The sequence below is a fragment of the Pimephales promelas genome, chromosome 24, assembly GCF_988280905.1.
Source record: "Pimephales promelas chromosome 24, fPimPro1.hap1.1, whole genome shotgun sequence".
Lineage (NCBI taxonomy): Eukaryota > Metazoa > Chordata > Actinopteri > Cypriniformes > Leuciscidae > Pimephales > Pimephales promelas.
The window spans coordinates 17,719,495-17,747,030 of NC_142792.1; the positions used below are offsets into that span (position 1 = coordinate 17,719,495).

The 27,536-nt window shown below is 38.1% G+C and overlaps 1 protein-coding gene across 5 annotated transcripts in view; it reads right to left on the bottom strand.

The window, feature by feature from the left end:
- b4galnt3a (beta-1,4-N-acetyl-galactosaminyltransferase 3a) overlaps positions 1-27,536 on the bottom strand; it is a 58,810-nt gene that overhangs the window by 15,547 nt on the left and 15,727 nt on the right. The window contains exons 1-3 of one of the 5 annotated variants that reach the window (XM_039668465.2): positions 22,441-22,709; positions 709-794; positions 495-557 (exon numbers count right to left, since the gene is read on the bottom strand). The exons of 1 other annotated variant lie outside the window; for it this stretch is intronic. In XM_039668465.2, coding sequence (XP_039524399.2) covers positions 495-557; positions 709-794; positions 22,441-22,612 — 321 coding nt within the window. In that variant the 5' untranslated portion in view covers positions 22,613-22,709. Of the gene's footprint in view, positions 1-494; positions 558-708; positions 795-22,440; positions 22,710-27,536 lie in introns of those variants that run through there. 3 more of the 5 variants (XM_039668466.2, XM_039668463.2, XM_039668467.2) reach the window with 3 other exon arrangements.

Sequence of the window (27,536 nt, forward strand, 5' to 3'; positions counted from 1 at the left end):
GAATCAATTTACTGAGATGACTCAAAACCACCAATCGCAAACGCATATTATTTTGCTGCAGACTTGTATGGTAAATTACATTTGTTTTATGCAATATGAGATCTTTCTGAAACTATCTAGTCTGATATGTTCCTTTCATTTACCTTTTTGTGACATGCTTACTTAGTTGATTAGTTGATTTACAATGTACAAATACTTCGGGGCACTTTTTACACCCCATACCCATAATTAACTTAAATAAAATAAATAATAGCGAAATTATATTTTTACTCCTAAAAGGACGGTGTTATATGCAGTTAATGTTGGATTCAGATATACCGACTGATGGCTTTGTGCAAAATGATATTGGAGGTTTTACACAAAGCATCTTGTGGTTGCTTTGTCAAGAGAATGTTTTTTCAAAACTTTACAGAATATTAAAAATACACTTCAGAATTTTGTTTTTCAAATTAAAATGACATTTAACTTGATTAAAGTTATCTTATCTTACACACCTGATGAGCTTTGATTGGCTGTTTGTCATCAGCAGCTTTGATTGGCTGTTGGTCATCAGCAATCTTATTATTATTATTATTATTTTTTAGGAAAGTCACAGAAAAAAGAAAATAGTTATTTTAAATTAGGGAAATGTGACAAAAATTGGCTTTAATTCTTGTTCAAATATTGTACATAAATCGTGATGATGACAAACCTCTTCAACAATCCTACCTGCATCCACTGTGCCTCAGGAGGTTCATTTTCTAGAGGCGATTTCCTTTTGTAGATATCGTGGTTCAAATTTGTTAATACAGCTCCTTGAGGATGCAAAAATATACAAAGCAAAAGTATGCAAATGCATCAACATGTGGATGGTTTACATACTGGATTTACATAATTGACAGTGGCACAACACATTTATGAAGGTGCAGTTCAAGAGAGAACTTTGAATTATTTGGCACAGCCCCAGACTAAGGATTTAAACCTTTATGTAAAACAACGTAATCATCTCAATTATATAAATAGTCTTATCATAAATGGAGTGGTTTCAAAAGATCATAAACACATTTCAAACTATTGTGAAGAATTTTGTAAAAACCTTTATCGTTCTAGACACTCTCAACAAAATTTAGACTTTTTTTAATTCTCTTGACTCAGACCGTATTTCCAAAATTGAGGATATTGGCAAAAGTTTGCGTGAATCACCTACTGTATTAAAATTAAAGATATTCTTGAGGCAATGGATGCTAAAATCTAATTAATCTCCTGGAAATGATGGTCTGACCTAGGGGAACTCTCCCAAGCTCTATGACTCAGGGTTAGGGTTGGGTATCGAGAATCGAGTATCGATTGGAACCCCGGACTAACTTTTCGTTTTTCCCGGAATCGTTCAAAAGTTAAAATTTCGATTCCTAGTTTCAATATTCACAGTCCGCCGAGCGGAAGAAGAAACCGCTGAACAACACCAACGAAGAAGCGTCTACCGGAAGTGTTGGCATAACCGCACGAGTCGAACATGAGTAGCTTACGTCAGCGGTCCAAAGTGTCGCTTCACTTTTCTAAAAATAACGAAATCTCGGCAAAATGCAAAATTTGTGACAAAAGGAGTATTTGTGACAGAAGGAGTATTTCCTTCAGAAAGGATTATTTCCTTCCGAAAGACCGTTGATTAGCTAGGTTAGCTAAACTTTTTTGACCTTGCCTCTTAAAAGAATCGGAATCGAGAATCGTTAGGAACCGGAATCGAAACAAGGAATCGGAATTGTTCAAATTCAAACGATACCCAACCCTACTCAGGGTGTTATAAATTCGATCCCTAAGTCTCAAAAGAACCCTTAAAAGGTTAAATAATGATGACAAAATACTAGCCATGATTTTTGCTAATTATATATAATTGATGATTTTCAGTCAGGTTTCATGAAAGACAGATTTCTCAAATAATATTAGACTTGTTCTTGATAGTTTAGATTACTTGGATCTGATCCTTGATGACGGTTTCTTATTTTTTCTTGATTTTTATAAAGCTTTTGATTCCAGCTTTTGATTGTAACCCTTTGTATTGTTTATTGTTTATTATTGTCCAAATTTGATTTTTTTTATTGCTGTATAATGAAAAAAACAACAACAAACAAAAACAAACAAAACAAACAAAACGCACCTGCTTATTTCCCCTTGCTTAGCGCCATCTACTATTTTAAAAGAAGAATTGCTCAACTGCATTTGTGAGAAAATCTGCCTGGACACACTTTGTGAGAAAATCGAGAGATCTCATAAAAAGCAAGGTGTCTCACAATCAGGCACGTGCACACAGGTAGAGCTCAACCTGTGCAGAGCACATGCTCTTTTTGCCCTCACAGCCAACAGCTGTTGTACCTGTTGAAAATGTAATGTGATGCCGCTAGCACCGTTTTAAATGACGGACAAAATGCACATTAGCACACATTCGCTGGTTAAAAACCCCAGCCGTAACTGCATTTGAGTTTGACTTTTTAGCATCGGAAAAGTGTACGCACAGGCACGCCCACGCACTGTTTCGTTCTGGATCTTACACAAAGCTACTGAGTGATCCTCGCCACCTAGGTAACATTTCTACTAAGACATTTCTTTGATTTATGATTGCTGATACACGTAATTTATTAACATGTTATCATGTTATGGTAATAATATTAAATGATGGTTAATTCAAGGCTGTTAAGCAAATATTTGATATTTAGCTAATATTTGAATCTATAGACTATTCCATATAGGCTAACGTTACTCTCCGCTCGTCTTCACATGTATAAATGCATTTGCATTAACTAGGCTATATTATTATTAGGGGTTCAAGCACGAAGTGCTGAAACCCTATTGTAATTGTATTGATTTTTATTATTAGGGGTTCAAGCACGAAGTGCTGAAACCCTATTGTAATTGTATTGATTTTTATTAGGGGTTCAAGCACGAAGTGCTGAAACCCTATTGTTTTTGTACTGATTTTTATTAGGTGTTCAAGCACGAAGTGCTGAAAACCTATTGTAATTGTACTGATTTTTATTATTAGGTGTTCAAGCACGAAGTGCTGAAAACCTATTGTAATTGTACTGATTTTTATTATTATTATTATTATTATTATTATTCCGCCGTAAAACGCATCGTGCAGCCCAAACCGTAAGAGCTGGATCTTTGAAACTTTGACAGCTGGTAGTACAAAAATCGAGGAGAGGTTATCAAATTATGAGCCATATTGGCCCATAGGTGGCGCTATAATAATCAATTGCGCGAAACTGCTCATATCTCCTAGAATGTAAGTTGTAGACTCAAGTGTCTTATATCACTGAAAAGCTGGATGCCTGAAGGACAAAACGTATATCTCGGATTTTTAATTTTATATGCAAATTTGTCCGCCATTTTGAATTTTATCTAAAACCTACTTTTGCGAACTAGTCCCTGGATTTTTGCCCGATCGGAACCAAACCAGTGCAGAAATGTTCTCTGGAGTCTGAATACCAATAATTATCGAAAAAAAGTTGTATTTTCGATTCAAGGTCGATAGGGGGTGCAAAATGAACATTTTGAAATTAGGCAATTTTACTAAAATGGCTATAACTCAAGAAGTAAATAAGATATCTTCACCAATCTCAATAGAAATGTGTATGAGGACAGTTTGCGGTCACTGTAAAAATACTGCATCGATTGGTCACATGGTGGCGCTATAACATTAAATAAACATATAATTGGCTAAAACCATCTGACCATTTGTCCAATTGACTTGAAATTTGGTATGCAGTGTCTTGGTGCAAGTTACCATGTATGTCTAAAAGGATATTGGGATATCTCAAAAAACATGGCCGCCATCAACCAATGAAGTTTGAGCACCTATTAGACGAGGTTAACGGAGGCTGATCGGAACGAAACTCGAGGGGCATATTCGACTTGTGGCACTAGAGGTCTGTAAGAATTTTCATAGAAATCGGCCACTAGTTGGCGCTAAAGAGTTTTATGGCTCTGTAATCACGTGGTGTTGCACACATCCACACAAAATGAATATCATTTGATAGATCTCCTCATGATGAACAACTTTGCCTCTAGAACCATTGCTGTCAATTGAATCGTTCATTAAATATTCACAAATATGTTGAAAACCTACTTTTGCGAACTAGTCCCTGGTTTTTTGTCTAATCAAAACCAAACCAGTCTAGGACAAATCTCTGGAGTCTCTAGATAAATAATTATTGAAAAAAAGTTGAACTTTTTAATTTTTTGCATGGTATTAAAAGGGTTATTTTGAAAAGGGGTGTGGCATAATGAACCAAAAAGCCTATAAATCCTAAAGGAAAACTCAGAACTTCACAAAAACTGATGAGCATATGTGACATAACATGCTGAAGAAGCATGCAAAGTTTCATGGAGATCGAACCGTAGACATAATATATAATTCATATTATGTCTTTATCAATTCAATAGTTTAACAATAATCACATAATCACAATAATTTAGTCCAAAAGGGTAGGGGCGGCAGTGGCTCAGTGGTTCATGTAGGTTGTCTACAAACCGAAAGGTTGGTGGTTCGATCCCCGGTTCCACCTGACCAAGTGTCGAGGTGTCTATGAGCAAGACACCTAACCCTATAATGTTAGCCAGTGCAGTACAATTCTCTGAACTCTCTTGATCAATTATTATAAGAAAAAGTTGAACTACTTCATGTGAATGCCTATAATCGATGGCTTCAACATGTAGCCTTGAAATGAATGCTCAGATGTTAAACACAAGTTAGAACACGTGACATTAAAACATCATGAACATTTTCAGACAGATCGGACAAAATATGCCTATACAACAGTTAAAAAGGTGAACATGATATCAACATGATGGTCTATTAAGCCAATAAGTGGAGTTTTACTGCCCCCTGCTGTTCAAAATTGTCATTTGTCATGACTACTCAACTATAATTCATATTATGACTTTATCAATTCACTAGTTTAACAATAATCACATAATCACAATAATTTAGTCAAAAAGGGTAGGGGCGGCAGTGGCTCAGTGGTTCATGTAGGTTGTCTACAAACCGAAAGGTTGGTGGTTCGATCCCCGGTTCAGCCTGACCAAGTGTCGAGATGTCCATGAGCAAGACACCTAACCCCAGCTGCTCCCGACGAGCTGAATGGTGCCATGTATGGCTGACACCGCCGTCAGTGTGTGAATGGGTGAATGTGAGGCAATATGTAAAGAGCTTTGGTGACCATTAGGTCTATGAATGTGTTATATAAATGCTGTCCATTTACCAAAATTACTATGACAACTGTCACATTTACTTTGACAACTGTCACATCTAGCTCATGTGATTCTAATGAGTGAATGAGATAATTCTGAGTGATCTGTTAGGTTTATATTCAGTGAGCATATCTGTAATATATTGAGGTCCTAACCCATTAAATGATTTATATACCAGTAATAATACTTTGAAATCAATCCTAAATGTAACTGGGAGCCAGTGTAAAGACCTGAGGACTGGTGTGATCTGCTCATATTTTCTGGTCCTGCTCAGACTCCTGGCAGCAGCGTTCTGTATGAGCTGCAACTGGCTTATGGTATTTTTAGGAAGGCCAATGAGGAGATACATTAATGCACCCTGCTGGTGTAAGCAAGCATAATGGAGATAAAGGGATAGTTCACTTTGAAATTAATTTTTCGTATGTTTTAGCTTACCCCAAGGGTATCCAAGATGTAGGTGACAAAATGCACCCAAAAGTATATAAATCCTAAAGGAAAACTCACAACTTCAAAAAAAATGATGAGCATATGTGTCATAACATGTAAAAGAAGCATGCACAGTTTCATGGAGATCAGACCATAGATGGTGCTATATCTGTTAAAAAGCATTAAAACCATTTATTTGCAATGGTTAATTGCCTGTATTGGCTGTAAATGGTGTTTTCCATCTATTATGTCACTGGATAAATGTATGTTTAATAAAATTGAATGCCTTTTGATGCTTTTGTGCTTTAAGGCCTTAAAGGCCTAAACTGCTTGAACACCGATAAATGCTGCTTGCAGCTTTAATTATTATTATTATTATTATTATTCCGCCGTAAAACGCATCGTGCAGCCCAAACCGTAAGAGCTGGATCTTTGAAACTTTGACAGCTGGTAGTACAAAAATCGAGGAGAGGTTATCAAATTATGAGCCATATTGGCCCATAGGTGGCGCTATAATAATCAATTGCGCGAAACTGCTCATATCTCCTAGAATGTAAGTTGTAGACTCAAGTGTCTTATATCTCTGGAAAGCTGGATGCCTGAAGGACAAAACGTATATCTCGGATTTTTAATTTTATATGCAAATTTGTCCGCCATTTTGAATTTTATCTAAAACCTACTTTTGCGAACTAGTCCCTGGATTTTTGCCCGATCGGAACCAAACCAGTGCAGAAATGTTCTCTGGAGTCTGAATACCAATAATTATCGAAAAAAAGTTGTATTTTCGATTCAAGGTCGATAGGGGGTGCAAAATGAACATTTTGAAATTAGGCAATTTTACTAAAATGGCTATAACTCAAGAAGTAAATAAGATATCTTCACCAAACTCAATAGACATGTGTATGAGGACAGTTTGCGGTCACTGTAAAAATACTGCATCGATTGGTCACATGGTGGCGCTATAACATTAAATAAACATATAATTGGCTAAAACCATCTGACCATTTGTCCAATTGACTTGAAATTTGGTATGCAGTGTCTTGGTGCAAGTTACCATGTATGTCTAAAAGGATATTGGCATATCTAAAAAAACATGGCCGCCATCAACCAATGAAGTTTGAGCACCTATTAGACGAGGTTAACGGAGGCTGATCGGAACGAAACTCGAGGGGCATATTCGACTTGTGGCACTAGAGGTCTGTAAGACTTTTCATAGAAATCGGCCACTAGTTGGCGCTAAAGAGTTTTATGGCTCTGTAATCACGTGGTGTTGCACACATCCACACAAAATGAATATCATTTGATAGATCTCCTCATGATGAACAACTTTGCCTCTAGAACCATTGCTGTCAATTGAATCGTTCATTAAATATTCACAAATATGTTGAAAACCTTCTTTTGCGAACTAGTCCCTGGTTTTTTGTCTGATCAAAACCAAACCAGTCTAGGACAAATCTCTGGAGTCTCTAGATAAATAATTATTGAAAAAAAGTTGAACTTTTAAATTTTTTGCATGGTATTAAAAGGGTTATTTTGAAAAGGGGTGTGGCATAATGAACCAAAAAGCCTATAAATCCTAAAGGAAAACTCAGAACTTCACAAAAATTGATGAGCATATGTGACATAACATGCTGAAGAAGCATGCAAAGTTTCATGGAGATCGAACCATAGACATAATATATAATTCATATTATGTCTTTATCAATTCAATAGTTTAACAATAATCACATAATCACAATAATTTAGTCCAAAAGGGTAGGGGCGGCAGTGGCTCAGTGGTTCATGTAGGTTGTCTACAAACCGAAAGGTTGGTGGTTCGATCCCCGGTTCCGCCTGACCAAGTGTCGAGGTGTCTTTGAGCAAGACACCTAACCCTATAATGTTAGCCAGTGCAGTACAATTCTCTGAACTCTCTTGATCAATTATTATAAGAAAAAGTTGAACTACTTCATGTGAATGCCTATAATCGATGGCTTCAACATGTAGCCTTGAAATGAATGCTCAGATGTTAAACACAAGTTAGAACACGTGACATTAAAACATCATGAACATTTTCAGACAGATCGGACAAAATATGCCTATACAACAGTTAAAAAGGTGAACATGATATCAACATGATGGTCTATTAAGCCAATAAGTGGAGTTTTACTGCCCCCTGCTGTTCAAAATTGTCATTTGTCATGACTACTCAACTATAATTCACTAGTTTAACAATAATCACATAATCACAATAATTTTGTCAAAAAGGGTAGGGGTGGCAGTGGCTCAGTGGTTCATGTAGGTTGTCTACAAACCGAAAGGTTGGTGGTTCGATCCCCGGTTCAGCCTGACCAAGTGTCGAGGTGTCCATGAGCAAGACACCTAACCCCAGCTGCTCCCGACAAGCTGAATGGTGCCATGTATGGCTGACACCGCCGTCAGTGTGTGAATGGGTGAATGTGAGGCAATATGTAAAGCGCTTTGGTGACCATTAGGTCTATGAATGTGCTATATAAATGCTGTCCATTTACCAAAATTACTATGACAACTGTCACATTTACTTTGACAACTGTCACATCTAGCTCATGTGATTCTAATGATCTGAGTGATCTGTTAGGTTTATATTCAGTGAGCATATCTGTAATATATTGAGGTCCTAACCCATTAAATGATTTATATACCAGTAATAATACTTTGAAATCAATCCTAAATGTAACTGGGAGCCAGTGTAAAGACCTGAGGACTGGTGTGATCTGCTCATATTTTCTGGTCCTGCTCAGACTCCTGGCAGCGGCGTTCTGTATGAGCTGCAACTGTCTTATGGTATTTTTAGGAAGGCCAATGAGGAGATACAGTAATGCACCCTGCTGGTGTAAGCAAGCATAATGGAGATAAAGGGATAGTTCACTTTGAAATTAATTTTTCGTATGTTTTAGCTTACCCCAAGGGTATCCAAGATGTAGGTGACAAAATGCACCCAAAAGTTTATAAATCCTAAAGGAAAACTCACAACTTCAAAAAAAAAATGATGAGCATATGTGTCATAACATGTAAAAGAAGCATGCACAGTTTCATGGAGATCAGACCATAGATGGTGCTATATCTGTTAAAAAGCATTAAAACCATGTATTTCCAATGGTTAATTGCCTGTATTGGCTGTAAATGGTGTTTTCCATCTATTATGTCACTGGATAAATGTATGTTTAATAAAATTTAATGCCTTTTGAGGCTTTTGTGCTTTAAGGCCTTAAAGGCCTAAACTGCTTGAACACCGATAAATGCTGCTTGCAGCTTTAATTATTATTATTATTATTATTATTCTCCCCTAAAACGCATCGTGCAGCCCAAACCGTAAGTGCTGGAGCTCTGAAACTTTGTCAGATGGTAGTACAAAAATCGAGGAGAGGTTATCAAATTATGACCCCGATTGGCCCATAGGTGGCGCTATAGCAACCAATTGCGCGAAACTGCTCATAACTCCTAGACCGTAAGTCGTACGCTCAAGTGTCTTATATCATTGGAAAGCTGGTCACCTGATGAAAAAAATGTATATCTCCGATTTCATTTCCGTCATGATAGATTTTCCGTCATTTTGAATTTTGTTGAAAAACTACTTTTGCAAACTAGTCCCTGGTTTTTTGCCCGATCGGAACCAAACCAGTGCAGGAATGTTCTCTGGAGTCTGAATATCAATAATTATCAAAAAAATGTTGAAAAAGTCTCTTTGCGGTCGCTAGGGGGCGCAAAATCAATGTTGTGGGAGGAGCCTATTTTACTAAAATGGCTATAACTCGAGAAGTAAATGAGATATCCTCAACAAACTCGGTACACATATGTATAAGCTCAATTTGAGGTCACAGGAAAAAAATCGCCACGATGGAACACTAGGTGGCGCTATAAAACGAATAAAACTAAAAAAGGGCTCTGACCAGCTGACCGTTAGTCCGATTGACTTGAAAATTGGTATGCAGTGTCTTTGTCCAAGGCCCCATGTATGTGTATGAGGACATTGGCGTATCTCAAAAAACATGGCCGCCATCGGCCAATGAAGTTTGAGCACCTATAAAACAAGGTTAACGAAGGCCGATCGGAACGAAACTCGTTGGGCATGTTTGACTCATGCCCCTAGAGGTCTGTAAGAATTTTGAAAGAAATCAGCCACTAGTTGGCGCTAACGAGTTTTATGGCTCTGTTATCACGTGGTGTTGCACACACCCCCACAATATGTATATCAATTGATAGATCTCCTCATGCTGAACAACTTTGCCTCAAGAACCATTGCTGTCAATCAAATCGTTCGTTAAATATTCACGAATATGTTAAAAACCTACTTTTGCGAACTAGTCCCTGGTTTTTTGCCCGATCAAAACCAGACCAGTCTGGGACAATTCTTTGGACTCTCTAGATCAATAATTATCAAAAAAAGTTGAACTTTGTCTTTTGTTTTGCTATAACAGGGTCATTTACAAAAGGGGACATGACAAAATGCACCCAAAAGCCTATAAATCCTAAAGGAAAAGTCAGAACTTCACAAAAATTGATGAGCACATGTGTCATAGTTTATTCAACAAGCATGCAAAGTTTCATGTAGATCGGACTATAGGTGGCGCTAAAATTGTTAAAAATGTTAAAAACAATATATACCCTATGGTAAATTGCCATTATTGAAACTTAAAACTTAATGTCTTTTGATGCTTTTGTGCTTAAAGGCCTTCAAGGCCTAAACTGCTTGAACCCCGCTAAATGCTGCTTGCAGCTTTAATTATTATTATTATTCTCCCCTAAAACGCATCGTGCAGCCCAAACCGTAAGGGCTAGAGCTCTGAAACTTTGTCAGATGGTAGTACAAAAATCGAGGAGAGGTTATCAAATTATGAGCCCGATTGGCCCATAGGTGGCGCTATAGCGACCAATTGCGCGAAACGGCTCATAACTCCTAGACCGTAAGTCGTACACTCAAGTGTCTTATATCATTGGAAAGCTGGTCACCTGACGAAAAAAACGTATATCTCCGATTTCATTTCCGGTATGGAAATTTTTCCGCCATTTTGAATTTTGTCGAAAAACTACTTTTGCGAACTAGTCCCTGGTTTTTTGCCCGATCGGAACCAAACCAGTGCAGACATGTTCTCTGGAGTCTGAAGATCAATAATTATCAAAAAAATGTTGAAATTTCTATTTCCGGTCGCTAGGGGAAGCAAAATAAACGTTGTGGGAGGAGCCTATTTTACTAAATTGGCTATAACTCAAGAAGTAAATGAGATATCTTCACCAAACTCGGTACACATGTGTACGAGTTCAATTTGAGGTCACAGTAAAAAAATAGCGACGATTGAACACTAGGTGGCGCTATAACATGAAAAAAACATAAAAAGGGCTATGACCACATGACCGTTAGTCCGATTGACTTGAAAATTGGTATGCAGTGTCTTGGACCAAGGCCCCATGTATATCTATGAGGACATTGGCGTATGTAAAAAAACATGGCCGCCATCGGCCAATGAAGTTTGAGCACCTGTGAGACAAGGTTAACGGAGGCCCATCGGAACGAAACTCGATGGGCATGTTCGACTCATGGCCCTAGAGGTCTGTAAGAATTTTGAAAAAAATCGGCCACTAGTTGGCGCTAACGAGTTTTATGGCTCTGTAATCACGTGGTGTTGCGCATATCCCCACAAAATGCATATCTTTTGATAGATCTCCTCATGATGAACAACTTTGCCTCAAGAACCATTGCTGTCAATCAAATCGTTCATTAAATATTCACAAATATGTTAAAAACCTACTTTTGCGAACTAGTCCCTGGTTTTTTGCTCGATCGGAACCAGACCAGTCTAGGACAATTCTCTGGACTCTCTAGATCAATAATTATCAAAAAAAAGTTGAACTTTGACATTTGTTTTGCTATAACAGGGTCATTTACAAAAGGGGGCGTGACAAAATGCACCCAAAAGCCTATAAATCCTAAAGGAAAACTCAGAACATCCCAAAAATTGATGAGCATATGTGTCATCACATCATTAACAAGCATGCAAAGTTTCATGGAGATCGGACTATAGGTGGCGCTATAACTGTTAAAAATGTTAAAAACAATGTAATCCCTATGGTAAATTGCCATTATTGACTGTAAATGGTGTTTTCCATCTCTGATCATATCATAATGTTAAAACCAGTGCAGTACAATTCTTTGGACTCTCTAGATCAATAATTATAAGAAAAAGTTAAACTACGTCATGTGGATGACTATAATAGGATGGCTTCAACATTTAGTGTGTTGAAGCCATCTATTACTACACTTTCAGTGTCCCTGAAAGCATTGATCTCTTCAATAAACAAGTCAGAACATGTGACATTAAATAATCATGAACATTTACAGACAGATCTGACAAAATATGCCTAAATAACAGTTAAAAAAGTGAAATGATATCAAAATGATGGTCTATTAAGCCAATAAGTGGTGTTTTACTGCCCTCTGCTGTTCAAAATAGTAATTGTCTCACCACTTAACTATAATTAATTTTATGACTTTATTAATTATCTATTTTAACATTTGCAATCACATTTGGTCAAATATTGAACACAATCATTTTTTTGTCAAAGTTTATCACTTCAGTTGTTCTGAATCTTCACATAATTGCTATTAACGTGGTAAATAGCTATACTGTATTCCTAGAATCACATTAAAATCCAATCATCCAAGCCCCAATCACTGTAAATAATGATAAATCATGCTAGAACGTGGTAAATTAATGTACACTATGGTCAGAGGTGTAGTGGTAAAAAAAGAGGTGGGTAAACTATAAATTCTGGTGTATTATTTCGAATAATAAGACACTATGGGCTGTTACTCTAGGGGCTGATCAAATTAAATCATTTACACTGAAAAAACACAATTGCATAAAATAATGTTATGACATTTATTTAAATTTACATAAGAAACTGGGAAAGAATGATACTACTTTTAAACATTTAACACTAAACCGCCAGTAGGTGGTGGCAGGCGACCGTCTTAATGAGTGAGTCATTCAATTCATTCATTCAAACGATTCGTTCAAACGGCTGATCATTCAAGAATGAGACCGATGTTTTTGAATGTGTCTTTGAATCTTTGACTCAATCGATTCGTTCAAAATGCTGAATGATTCAGTAATGAAAACACGTCGAGTGTTCCTGTGACATGTGCCGTGGTTCTGCTGTGATTATTGTTTGGAACTATTTTCGCTGCTGAAACACAACAAAAACAGCCAATATAGCATCTAAAATGTAAGTGATTTAATTTTTTACTGTTTATTGAACTGTTGTAGGAAATCAATGTCACATTTTCAATCGTGATGGTGTTCAGGAAAAATAAGAGACCCCATTTACACCTGGTATTAAAATGCGATCTGTATCCAGACAAGTTATCTGGATAATAAGTACCGATTCCATTTACACCTGGCCACATACATGTGTTTTTGCAAAACGGATATAAATCCGATCTTAAACTCCCGCGTATGCAGATTTAATGGATTGAACGACACCAAAAGCAACAGATATGAGCTGCATTTCGTTGATCATCAGCTAATTTCCAAATCAAAGACATCAATAAAAGAGTGGCAACAGCGCTGGTAAGATAATTTCGTTTCTTTACTTGAAGATGATTGTGTGTTAAGCGTCTGTGACTTACTTTCACTTTTATTTGCGATGTTTGCACGTTGGCTCGATGAATAGACGCTCATGAGCGGTGATGGGTGATCCGTGTCGCAGTAGCGCCGTCATATCTGACTATAACATGACATATAGCCTATATAACAAGCTTACTCGTTTATTTTTTTGCCTTTTTGGGAGGAGTAAAATATACATATGTGGTTTCAACAACCAGATTGCGTTTACACCTAGTAAAGATCCGGACACAATGCGAGCCAGACTACCTGCAGATGTGGTCAGGCAGATCCAATCGCGATCACAACGCATTTACACCTTGCATTAACATGCGTTTTTTTATTATCCGGATAACTTATCTGGATACAGATCGCATTTTAATACCAGGTGTAAATGGGGTCTGAGTGTGTTCTGCGCTCATTTGTGTAGATTTCTGCTCGAGAGGCTGCGCGAGGATCAACAGTACAACCTTACCGTCAGTAATAGTCAACAACACAGTAATGCAGCGCAATATAAGAGTTCGTCTTAGGTGCCTGTTGACTTTGGATCAATGCATTGTTTGTGTGTTGTTGCATAAGGAGATAAAGAAATAATACAATTGGTGACAGTGATCAATCAACACAAAAGGAACAATGATATAAATGAACAAAGATATGAGTACTAATCACAATAAAACAGGCTGTAAAAAAATCATTGAAACAAACAATCTTTCAACATGGCTCAGGGCACATGTCTGGCAAACAAATTAATCAATTAGCAGCGCACAGGCTGACAGTGACATTAAATCATAAAAAGGCATAAACAATGTAAACACAATCAAATTAATAGATGGACTCACGTAATTCATGAAGACACACACAGTTATGCATCAAAATGCCAGGAAAGAGTGCAAAGAATGAGCCAAAGGGTTCACAATCAATTTATAGGCAACGGGTGAGTCGTGCATGGTGAAGTGGCAGAGTCTCATTGAAAAAGCGAAATGGAGTTGAAAGAGATTAGAAAGGAAATCTTTTCAATTACTATTATGAATTATTTAATTATATCCATTATGCAATATTGGTTGGTGTTTTTCTATAAATCCAGCAATGAACATGTAACAAGAAAAGTCATTGAGAAGAAAATAACAGTCAGCCATTACCTCATGAACCATGGTTAAACCAACAACTAATAAAATACAATTGTGAACATTATGAACCCCAACACCACGGTGAAGGACGCTTAACAGACAGAATAAGTTAGGGATTACGCAAAGCCTGCGGGTTTATATTCGCTATAACAACCGCCTCGCTCTACATTACCCTGCTTATTACATTGCTACCTACCAAGTAAATCAATAATTTGACTCAAAATATAGATATAAACAGGAGTTTATTGATTTAAAAAACGATTGCCGATAAAAAAGAAAAAGTCCGTTCTGTCTCTACGTTTAGAATCCATGGCAACGCTCTGTTTTTCATGGCAACGGTGTGTTATACTTATAAGCAGCGGCCTGTTATAATAACAGACCGCACTCTACATTAGAATTCAACCAAGCCATATAAGAAACAAATAATTACCGTTACCAAGCTAACAGAGCTACGTAAACAGAGCGAACAGGAGAGCACTCGTCTGCAGACGTCAATAATGGAATATACTCCCGATCAAACTCCGCTTCCCGAAAGTTATAAACTGCCTCTGGAACCTAGTTAAGGTACAAACATCTATTCAACAAAAATAGTGATGCAGTTAAGTGTTTTTTCGCTCAGCCGAGCCCTCTCTGTTGCTGTGTGGAGCAGCCTGTGTCAGTCACCTCTTCCTGAACGTCGCTCACTCAACTCGCGCACTGCGGTCTCGTGAGGAACGCAGCTTTTTGACATACAGTATTTCTTGTTCCCGAACACAAATATTTTTTAAGTATTTGTTCGGAATAAGTATTCGTAAAAAACACATTATTTGTGCCTTTCCGAATACCGTATTCGGCTCCAACCCTAGTACACACTATATTTTGCATAGTTAATTTATTTAACAAATTTCTTTTTGTTAATGTTTTGCAGTCAAACTATACATATACTGTACACACTATAAATGTGTGTGTGTTTGTGTGTGTGTGTGTGTGCGTGTGCGTGCGTTTGTGTGTAAGCATGCTTTATGAAGTTAACATGAAAAAAATGGTTTGCTTTAGTGCAGAATATTGGAGAAACAAAGTATTTCAAAATGGAAGTGTGCCAATAAGTGGTCTTCTACTGCCCTCTGCTGGCCACTTTTCTTATTAATAGTCTTTTCACTTGCTATATTGTGGTAAACCATCCTATAACATGGTATATCAAGGTAAACTATGGAAACTCATGTTAGATTCATGGTAAATCATACTAGAACATGGTAAATCATGAAAAATAACATTGAAATATGGTTTATCATGGTAAATAATGCTTGCTACATAAAACTTAATGTCTTTTGATGCTTTTGTGCTTAAAGGCCTTAAAGGCCTAAACTGCTTGAACCCCGCTAAATGCTGCTTGCAGCTTTAATTAGGGGTTCAAGCACGAAGTGCTGAAACCCTATTGTTTTTGTACTGATTTTTATTAGGTGTTCAAGCACGAAGTGCTGAAAACCTATTGTAATTGTACTGATTTTTATTATTATTATTATTATTATTATTATTCCGCCGTAAAACGCATCGTGCAGCCCAAACCGTAAGAGCTGGATCTTTGAAACTTTGACAGCTGGTAGTACAAAAATCGAGGAGAGGTTATCAAATTATGAGCCATATTGGCCCATAGGTGGCGCTATAATAATCAATTGCGCGAAACTGCTCATATCTCCTAGAATGTAAGTTGTAGACTCAAGTGTCTTATATCTCTGGAAAGCTGGATGCCTGAAGGACAAAACGTATATCTCGGATTTTTAATTTTATATGCAAATTTGTCCGCCATTTTGAATTTTATCTAAAACCTACTTTTGCGAACTAGTCCCTGGATTTTTGCCCGATCGGAACCAAACCAGTGCAGAAATGTTCTCTGGAGTCTGAATACCAATAATTATCGAAAAAAAGTTGTATTTTCGATTCAAGGTCGATAGGGGGTGCAAAATGAACATTTTGAAATTAGGCAATTTTACTAAAATGGCTATAACTCAAGAAGTAAATAAGATATCTTCACCAAACTCAATAGACATGTGTATGAGGACAGTTTGCGGTCACTGTAAAAATACTGCATCGATTGGTCACATGGTGGCGCTATAACATTAAATAAACATATAATTGGCTAAAACCATCTGACCATTTGTCCAATTGACTTGAAATTTGGTATGCAGTGTCTTGGTGCAAGTTACCATGTATGTCTAAAAGGATATTGGCATATCTAAAAAAACATGGCCGCCATCAACCAATGAAGTTTGAGCACCTATTAGACGAGGTTAACGGAGGCTGATCGGAACGAAACTCGAGGGGCATATTCGACTTGTGGCACTAGAGGTCTGTAAGACTTTTCATAGAAATCGGCCACTAGTTGGCGCTAAAGAGTTTTATGGCTCTGTAATCACGTGGTGTTGCACACATCCACACAAAATGAATATCATTTGATAGATCTCCTCATGATGAACAACTTTGCCTCTAGAACCATTGCTGTCAATTGAATCGTTCATTAAATATTCACAAATATGTTGAAAACCTTCTTTTGCGAACTAGTCCCTGGTTTTTTGTCTGATCAAAACCAAACCAGTCTAGGACAAATCTCTGGAGTCTCTAGATAAATAATTATTGAAAAAAAGTTGAACTTTTAAATTTTTTGCATGGTATTAAAAGGGTTATTTTGAAAAGGGGTGTGGCATAATGAACCAAAAAGCCTATAAATCCTAAAGGAAAACTCAGAACTTCACAAAAATTGATGAGCATATGTGACATAACATGCTGAAGAAGCATGCAAAGTTTCATGGAGATCGAACCATAGACATAATATATAATTCATATTATGTCTTTATCAATTCAATAGTTTAACAATAATCACATAATCACAATAATTTAGTCCAAAAGGGTAGGGGCGGCAGTGGCTCAGTGGTTCATGTAGGTTGTCTACAAACCGAAAGGTTGGTGGTTCGATCCCCGGTTCCGCCTGACCAAGTGTCGAGGTGTCTTTGAGCAAGACACCTAACCCTATAATGTTAGCCAGTGCAGTACAATTCTCTGAACTCTCTTGATCAATTATTATAAGAAAAAGTTGAACTACTTCATGTGAATGCCTATAATCGATGGCTTCAACATGTAGCCTTGAAATGAATGCTCAGATGTTAAACACAAGTTAGAACACGTGACATTAAAACATCATGAACATTTTCAGACAGATCGGACAAAATATGCCTATACAACAGTTAAAAAGGTGAACATGATATCAACATGATGGTCTATTAAGCCAATAAGTGGAGTTTTACTGCCCCCTGCTGTTCAAAATTGTCATTTGTCATGACTACTCAACTATAATTCACTAGTTTAACAATAATCACATAATCACAATAATTTTGTCAAAAAGGGTAGGGGTGGCAGTGGCTCAGTGGTTCATGTAGGTTGTCTACAAACCGAAAGGTTGGTGGTTCGATCCCCGGTTCAGCCTGACCAAGTGTCGAGGTGTCCATGAGCAAGACACCTAACCCCAGCTGCTCCCGACAAGCTGAATGGTGCCATGTATGGCTGACACCGCCGTCAGTGTGTGAATGGGTGAATGTGAGGCAATATGTAAAGCGCTTTGGTGACCATTAGGTCTATGAATGTGCTATATAAATGCTGTCCATTTACCAAAATTACTATGACAACTGTCACATTTACTTTGACAACTGTCACATCTAGCTCATGTGATTCTAATGATCTGAGTGATCTGTTAGGTTTATATTCAGTGAGCATATCTGTAATATATTGAGGTCCTAACCCATTAAATGATTTATATACCAGTAATAATACTTTGAAATCAATCCTAAATGTAACTGGGAGCCAGTGTAAAGACCTGAGGACTGGTGTGATCTGCTCATATTTTCTGGTCCTGCTCAGACTCCTGGCAGCGGCGTTCTGTATGAGCTGCAACTGTCTTATGGTATTTTTAGGAAGGCCAATGAGGAGATACAGTAATGCACCCTGCTGGTGTAAGCAAGCATAATGGAGATAAAGGGATAGTTCACTTTGAAATTAATTTTTCGTATGTTTTAGCTTACCCCAAGGGTATCCAAGATGTAGGTGACAAAATGCACCCAAAAGTTTATAAATCCTAAAGGAAAACTCACAACTTCAAAAAAAAAATGATGAGCATATGTGTCATAACATGTAAAAGAAGCATGCACAGTTTCATGGAGATCAGACCATAGATGGTGCTATATCTGTTAAAAAGCATTAAAACCATGTATTTCCAATGGTTAATTGCCTGTATTGGCTGTAAATGGTGTTTTCCATCTATTATGTCACTGGATAAATGTATGTTTAATAAAATTTAATGCCTTTTGAGGCTTTTGTGCTTTAAGGCCTTAAAGGCCTAAACTGCTTGAACACCGATAAATGCTGCTTGCAGCTTTAATTATTATTATTATTATTATTATTCTCCCCTAAAACGCATCGTGCAGCCCAAACCGTAAGTGCTGGAGCTCTGAAACTTTGTCAGATGGTAGTACAAAAATCGAGGAGAGGTTATCAAATTATGACCCCGATTGGCCCATAGGTGGCGCTATAGCAACCAATTGCGCGAAACTGCTCATAACTCCTAGACCGTAAGTCGTACGCTCAAGTGTCTTATATCATTGGAAAGCTGGTCACCTGATGAAAAAAATGTATATCTCCGATTTCATTTCCGTCATGATAGATTTTCCGTCATTTTGAATTTTGTCGAAAAACTACTTTTGCGAACTAGTCCCTGGTTTTTTGCCCGATCGAAACCAAACCAGTGCAGGAATGTTCTCTGGAGTCTGAAAATCAATAATTATCAAAAAAATGTTGAAAAAGTCTCTTTGCGGTCGCTAGGGGGCGCAAAATAAATGTTGTGGGAGGAGCCTATTTTACTAAAATGGCTATAACTCGAGAAGTAAATGAGATATCCTCAACAAACTCGGTACACATATGTATAAGCTCAATTTGAGGTCACAGTAAAAAAATCGCCACGATGGAACACTAGGTGGCGCTATAAAACGAATAAAACTAAAAAAGGGCTCTGACCAGCTGACCGTTAGTCCGATTGACTTGAAAATTGGTATGCAGTGTCTTTGTCCAAGGCCCCATGTATGTCTATGAGGACATTGGTGTATCTCAAAAAACATGGCCGCCATCGGCCAATGAAATTTGAGCACCTATAAAACAAGGTTAACGAAGGCCGATCGGAACAAAACTCGTTGGGCATGTTTGACTCATGCCCCTAGAGATCTGTAAGAATTTTGAAAGAAATCGGCCACTAGTTGGCGCTAACGAGTTTTATGGCTCTGTTATCACGTGGTGTTGCATACACCCCCACAATATGTATATCAATTGATAGATCTCCTCATGCTGAACAACTTTGCCTCAAGAACCATTGCTGTCAATCAAATCGTTCGTTAAATATTCACGAATATGTTAAAAACGTACTTTTGCGAACTAGTCCCTGGTTTTTTGCCGGATCGGAACCAGACCAGTCTAGGACAATTCTTTGGACACTCTAGATCAATAATTATCAAAAAAAGTTGAACTTTGTCATTTGTTTTGCTATAACAGGGTCATTTATAAAAGGGGGCATGACAAAATGCACCCAAAAGCCTATAAATCCTAAAGGAAAAGTCAGAACTTCACAAAAATTGATGAGCACATGTGTCATAACTTATTCAACAAGCATGCAAAGTTTCATGGAGATCGGACTATAGGTGGCGCTATAACTGTTAAAAATGTTAAAAACAATGTATTCCCTATGGTAAATTGCCATTATTGAAACTTAAAACTTAATGTCTTTTGATGCTTTTGTGCTTAAAGGCCTTAACGGCCTAAACTGCTTGAACCCCGCTAAATGCTGCTTGCAGCTTTAATTATTATTATTATTATTCTCCCCTAAAACGCATCGTGCAGCCCAAACCGTAAGTGCTAGAGCTCTGAAACTTTGTCAGATGGTAGTACAAAAATCGAGGAGAGGTTATCAAATTATGAGCCCGATTGGCCCATAGGTGGCGCTATAGCGACCAATTGCGCGAAACGGCTCATAACTCCTAGACCGTAAGTCGTACACTCAAGTGTCTTATATCATTGGAAAGCTGGTCACCTGACGAAAAAAACGTATATCTCCGATTTCATTTCCAGTATGGAAATTTTTCCGCCATTTTGAATTTTGTCGAAAAACTACTTTTGCGAACTAGTCCCTGGGTTTTTGCTTGATCGGAACCAAACCAGTGCAGAAATGTTCTCTGGAGGCTGAAGATCAATAATTATCAAAAAAATGTTGAAATTTCTATTTCCGGTCGCTAGGGGAAGCAAAATAAACGTTGTGGGAGGAGCCTATTTTACTAAATTGGCTATAACTCAAGAAGTAAATGAGATATCTTCACCAAACTCGGTACACATGTGTACGAGTTCAATTTGAGGTCACAGTAAAAAAATAGCGACGATTGAACACTAGGTGGCGCTATAACATGAAAAAAACATAAAAAGGGCTATGACCACATGACCGTTAGTCCGATTGACTTGAAAATTGGTATGCAGTGTCTTGGACCAAGGCCCCATGTATATCTATGAGGACATTGGCGTATGTAAAAAAACATGGCCGCCATCGGCCAATGAAGTTTGAGCACCTGTGAGACAAGGTTAACGGAGGCCCATCGGAACGAAACTCGATGGGCATGTTCGACTCATGGCCCTAGAGGTCTGTAAGAATTTTGAAAAAAATCGGCCACTAGTTGGCGCTAACGAGTTTTATGGCTCTGTTATCACGTGGTGTTGCACACACCCCCACAATATGTATATCAATTGATAGATCTCCTCATGCTGAACAACTTTGCCTCAAAAACCATTGCTGTCAATCAAATCGTTCGTTAAATATTCACGAATATGTTAAAAACGTACTTTTGCGAACTAGTCCCTGGTTTTTTGCCCGATCGGAACCAGACCAGTCTGGGACAATTCTTTGGACTCTCTAGATCAATAATTATCAAAAAAAGTTGAACTTTGTCATTTGTTTTGCTATAACAGGGTCAATTAAAAAAGGGGGCATGACAAAATGCACCCAAAAGCCTATAAATCCTAAAGGAAAAGTCAGAACTTCACAAAAATTGATGAGCATATGTGTCATAACGTATTCAACAAGCCTGCAAAGTTTCATGGAGATCGGACTATAGGTGGCGCTATAATTGTTAAAAATATTAAAAACAATGTATACCCTATAGTAAATTGCCATTATTAAAACTTACAACTTAATGTCTTTTGATGCTTTTGTGCTTAAAGGCCTTAAAGGCCTAAACTGCTTGAACCCCGCTAAATGCTGCTTGCAGCTTTAATTATGGTTGTTATTAATAGCCTAGTGAATAAATCCAAAGCTTTTGAGACTATTATTATTGAATTTGTCATGATGACCATTTCTTTCTTTTATGTAGGCTTAGGCTTACCAAATAATCTCTCTCTCTCTCTCTCTCTCTCTCTCTCTCTCTCTCTCTCTCTCTCTATATATATATATATATATATATATATATATATATATATATACACACACACACACACACAAAGGAGGGGTGTGCTCTATTTTGTATTTCTTCAAAGGTTACATGCAATTTGTAGGATGGTTTGTATGTAGTCGAGTTTTCCTTTGCAAATAAGATCAAGTTTGTTTGCGAGTCGAGTTTTCCTTTGCAAAGCAGATCGAGTTTGTTTGTAAAATGATGGAGGCTACTTACATAGCCTCACAGTAATTAATGTATAGATCTGACATTTTATGATTGGATGTTGGAACAAATAAATTATATTCCTCCGAAGTTTCTTGCTTTAAAACTGTTTCTAAATTATCTAGGATCCTGATAAGGATCTGGACTTGAACTCTATTACATAAATAAATCACTTATAGTATGATTTATAGTATGTTGATTTATAGTATGATTTATAGACTTATAGTATGTTGAAAATTAATGTTTAAGAAAAACTGAAAATAATAAAAAAAAAATCAGCCAAAAAATGTAATACATTTATCCAGCCTAAATAATAAAATAAAGGTTACTCACCAGCAGGAATTTTTTTTTGTTTTGCATCCACATGATATGCTCCCAAGGATATGAAAAAATATAATACAATACATATGATGAGCAGATAAAATGAATATAGCATAGTCTTGTGGTGGTTAAAAGCCCTCACAAACATTTTGCTAGACACTGAGCCTGGTATGATGCACAGCATGTATTATGCTTCCTCCATTGTTAGTCACACACACAAAAAACCGGCTTAACTAGATAGGTGCAATGGTGTGTAAGGAAGGTTAGTTAAATTTAAATCATTAAAAGCTTGTCATTGAATAAACATATGCTAGTAAATCAAATATAAATGATATAATATAAATAAAAACAAGTTTTCTGAGTATTTTTTGTACATCTTTTTTTTTTTTTTGTAGTAACATTTTTTGCAATTTTCTTTTTCTAATTTTTATTAGTAAGTGTTATTAAAAATAACTAGCAGCTAAACAAATCCCCTATAATAATCTATATCAAAACAATCGGAATAGGCCGTTTCTCAATACCAAGTACGCAAACTTCGGACTTGCGTCCTTGGTAGTTCGGACTTGACGGCGTTCTTGATCATGTCACTCAGCACGCTCTGACTACTCCGGTTATTTCTTCATGTATATTTTAGGCAACAATAAAACGAAATATGCTACAACTCACAATATGCCTCTTTTCGTCAACAATAGGAAATATGTTATAAATGCCACTCTGCCTATTTAAAAAAAATAAATTAAAATAAAAAAAATCTTATGGCCTTGTGGTTCAGGTAACGCAAATTGATTATCTTCACTGCATATAATTATAACAAAATTAACACGATCCTTTCGATTTCATTTTAAAAATATGAAACATTATTGATTTTTATTGACATTTAACAAACAGAGATTGGGTTGTGTCATTTTATTTTATTGTACATATAGTGATAATGTTAAAATATAAGTAGCCTATATAAAATAAAATTACACAACCCTGTCTCTTTTTGTTAAATGTCAGTTTAAATGATCAATATCTAGCCTAAAAGGTATAAAAGCTACAATGAGAAATAAGGCAAACTATTCAAACATAGGTGAGCTCTATAATAGGCTACAAAGTTAAAGTTAAATAGCCTAAATATATAAAGTTATGAAACTTCACTTTGCCCTCAGCCAAAACAATTTTTTGCCATGGAACAAACTATAGTTTAATGAGACCAAAGATAGACTTATACACAAGACGAATTATACGTAGACTAGAGACATCAGAGCCAGCAGCAAACGGCAGAAGCACTAGCCGAGGAAAAGCTTTTCCAGTCGGGGTTGATGAGTGCTGAACGCCCGGTGAATGCTTGGATGTCACAACTCCGAAAACGTCAGGTACATGTTTCAAATAGGCACTATCTTTATAAATAAACCACATATTTAAGATTTAAACAACAACATTCTCGCCTGAAACCCTCACACCTGAGACACAATAACAGTAGTATTTTGATATACGTGGGTTTTCTCCTCAATGCTATTGATGCTTGCTGGTTAGTGCGAGATGCATTCTGGGATACCTGGCTGTCTCAAGTCCACACAAGTCACCTCTCGATGCATCCTCGGTAAACGGGGCGGATCAAGAACACATAGCTTACGGGGATTTCAACTGGACATGGCTAGATGTGAACTTTGAATTGGACACTTGGGCAGTGACTGATGACGTTTCACAAGTCCACAAGAACAGACAAGAACGCATTGAGAAACGGCCGTAGTAACCCTCGTTTCCTGAGGGAGGGAATGGATGCGTACGTCATGACCGACTGATAGGAATCTTTCTAGAGAGGAAACAAAACAAGCCAATACACATTGGCGTGCAATCATTTGCATCAGCTGTGCAGTCTCACAACGCGTGCATATAACGAGCAGCTGGTGTGATTGCACTTCAGTTTTTTGCTGAGGAGCCAAGCCTGAAAAAGCTGTCCGCCCCGGAGGACAGCAGCTGATGTGGCAACGGGACGTACGTCTCTGTTCCGGTTACCATATGTAACCGAGACGTTCCCTTATGGGTCGGTCACTATGACGTATTGTGACCGACTGACAGGAATCTCTACCGAAGCCACAGCTGCTGCACCCGATCCAGCGCCCTGAGCAAGCCTCTACACCTTCTTGCCTAGAAGTAGAGACCTGCGCGCGACTGATTTTTCCGTCCCGCCCGCTCCCGCAAGATTTTGTCCCACTCCCGCAAAAATGTTATTTTCTCTCGCTCCTGCCTGCAACAATTAAGTTCCGTCCCGCTCCTGCCCACAAAATCCAAATAATTAGTTAATCCAGACGTTGCAGACAAGTGGATGCAATTTCACTGAGAATGCAGTTAGTCCTGGTTGCCTCGCAGTGGTTTCTTAGTTTTACGGACCACGGAAGTACTAGAGACGCACTCAGGGGTGTATTGTCTGACTCCAAGTCATTGTTCTTTGAACGGCTTTCAAAAAGTCACCAGTGTTTTAAGAATATTCTTGTCAATGCACCCTACTTTGTCATACTGTTTATTATCCAACAGGATTGTTGCAATGTCATCATACAGTTGAAACAGAATCTAGCATTTCAGAATTAGAATTCCATCGTGTTTCCACTGACTGCTTTAGAGACTTCCTTAGCTTCACTTGCAGGCCGGAATGTTTGAAGTAGTTGACAAGTTTTTTCACGTCTTTCAGAAAGAGGGCAACTTCGGGTGTTTTGTCCATCACAGTGGGCGAAAATGCATGTGAAAGAACGGTGTTGAGTATGTAAGCACTACAGTTCAGTCTTGTGAAGCGGCATAGAGCTGCGATCATGTTCGCTCCTCTGTCAGTGACGAGAAAGTTTCTTTGCCTGTGAACTATTTATACTTTGAATACTCTGAGATTCTGAAATAAGAAAGCTCGAATGGTGTCGCCAGTTTTTGAAATGCCTGCATCGAATGGGGTTGCAAAGAGCACACTCGACACCAAGTCGTAATTTCCCTCTATGTAATGTATTGTGGCAGACAGAAAGGAGGTTTTCCGATTTGTGAAGGTTTTCGGTCCAGATGCCAGTAGTCACTGCGCAACCATATTTCGTAATTGTATCGGTCATGTCATCGACAACAGCTCTCCTTAGTGTTTGTGCCCTTTGTGTCAATGTCGTTGGATGAGGCAACATTTCCTTCACATTGAACTTTCCAATCTTGGCTGCTGTGTCAGTGAGGTGCTGCGCTAGTTTAATGAAACCCTGGCCAGACACGGTGTCATAAGGTCTTAGGTCGGCACAAACGAAGTCAACACATTTTTCTGTTGTTACATCTTTTAGCACTGGGTAACACTGGGTAAGCGTACACAATCTGAGGAAGGGGAACGCTGTGGAATCCACTTCGTTCAAAGAGTTATGTGGGGAATACATATGGACTAGCCAGAAAGTTGTACTACATTTGAGATAGTGGGTGACTTAGCCCCAGGAAAAGATGTGGGCTTCCGTTATATAAACATATGAGACGCCCGTAGGGTCTAGATCCATTTCTCAGGGATTCAGCAGATAAAGGCCTGGCACCATGTCTGGGCCGAGGGTGTTTGGAGGACTCAACAGGTTTTTCACTCTGGAGCAATATGGGTGCACAGTAGGGTGCAGTAAGCCACGAGAGTGCGGCTCTACACGTAGGCTATAGTGTCTAGCGAACGTGTTAGGTGTCGCCCAGCCCACAGCTCTACAGATATCTGCTAGCGAGAAGCCAAGTGCCAGTGTCCATAAGGATGCAACGCCTCTCGTACAGTGTGCATGCAACCTGAGCGGGCAGGAAATGCCTTGTGCTTGGTAAGCCAAGGAGATGGCATCCATTATCCAGGCCACTACTTGGAGACAAAAGAAAAAGAGATGTCTTTCAGAAGCTTGGGACTGCGGTTGTGTTGCAGCCTTTCCCTTCCCTTCCTCCGGAACAGAAAAAGATCTGATCCGAGGTCCTGACGTTTTGAGTTCTGTCCACGTACATACACAGTGCGAACGGGGCAGAGCACGAATGGGACAGATCAAAGCCAGGGCTGGGTCTGCCTGCTCCAGGGGCAACGCTTGCAAGTTCACTACCTGGTCCCTGAAGGGCGTGGTAGCAACTTTGGGCACATAGCCTGGCCAGGGTCTCAGTCCTACGTGGCTTTATAGGTGTTCCACGATACAATGTTGTTTATCCCAAGAAAAATAAAGACTGGTTGACAAGGAACATTTATGAATGTGACTACACAAAACTTCAGGGATTAACTTTTGCAAAAGGTACAGGAGCGGCGCAATGACCCAACTGTACTTTTCAAGGACCCAACCGCTCAATTTTCTTTGCCCGTTTTACCGTGCAATATTGCAACAAGTCCCAAACTGGAAAAGTAAACAGCTATTACAAAACATGTGTCAAGGTTTACCAAGTAAACGACTGTAAGTGGCATGCTGTAATAGTTTTCTTACATTATTTTGTGTTGTAAGATTTTTCATTTGGTAAAATGCTACCTCAACATGCATGTTGACGATATAATAACAAATTTATGTGTAAAACTGCTGGGAATAACAAAAAATCTATTGCAGTGATATTAAAACAAAGAAAAACTCCTGCATATGGTAAAGCCATACTCTGACTGAAATTCTCTTGAACATTCTCAAAACCTGTTCGGTTGACCTTTCAATATCCACTCTAGAACAACCCGGTATGCCACCAGTCTGCACTGACTGTAAACAGAAAACAGATAATAATCAGAGCTTGATTGCCAAGTGTGTTACACACACAAGGATATCATTGTAAAAAGATGCATTGTAGAAAGCTATGCTGCATTTATAACTGTTCAATCAAAACAAAGCTACTTACTCTATAGTGTGCCATCTGGTCTTTCTGGCCGCGGACGTCGCTTCCAGTTCACTTTTGGCAAAAAAAAAAAAAAAAAAAAAACCACTTCTAAAACACTACGACTTAGAAAAACCGGGATCCTCTGTTACACAGCGACATAAACTTGTTGTCGCATTGTCTGCATTATCCAAACTTTCGAGCTCTCTCCTGTTCAGTAGGCATTGCTTGGCACTAATGGCATCTACACCATCAGCTCTCCAATGCTCTGTCCGGAAAAAAACAGTAGCTAGAAAACCGCTATCGTTTTTGTAGCA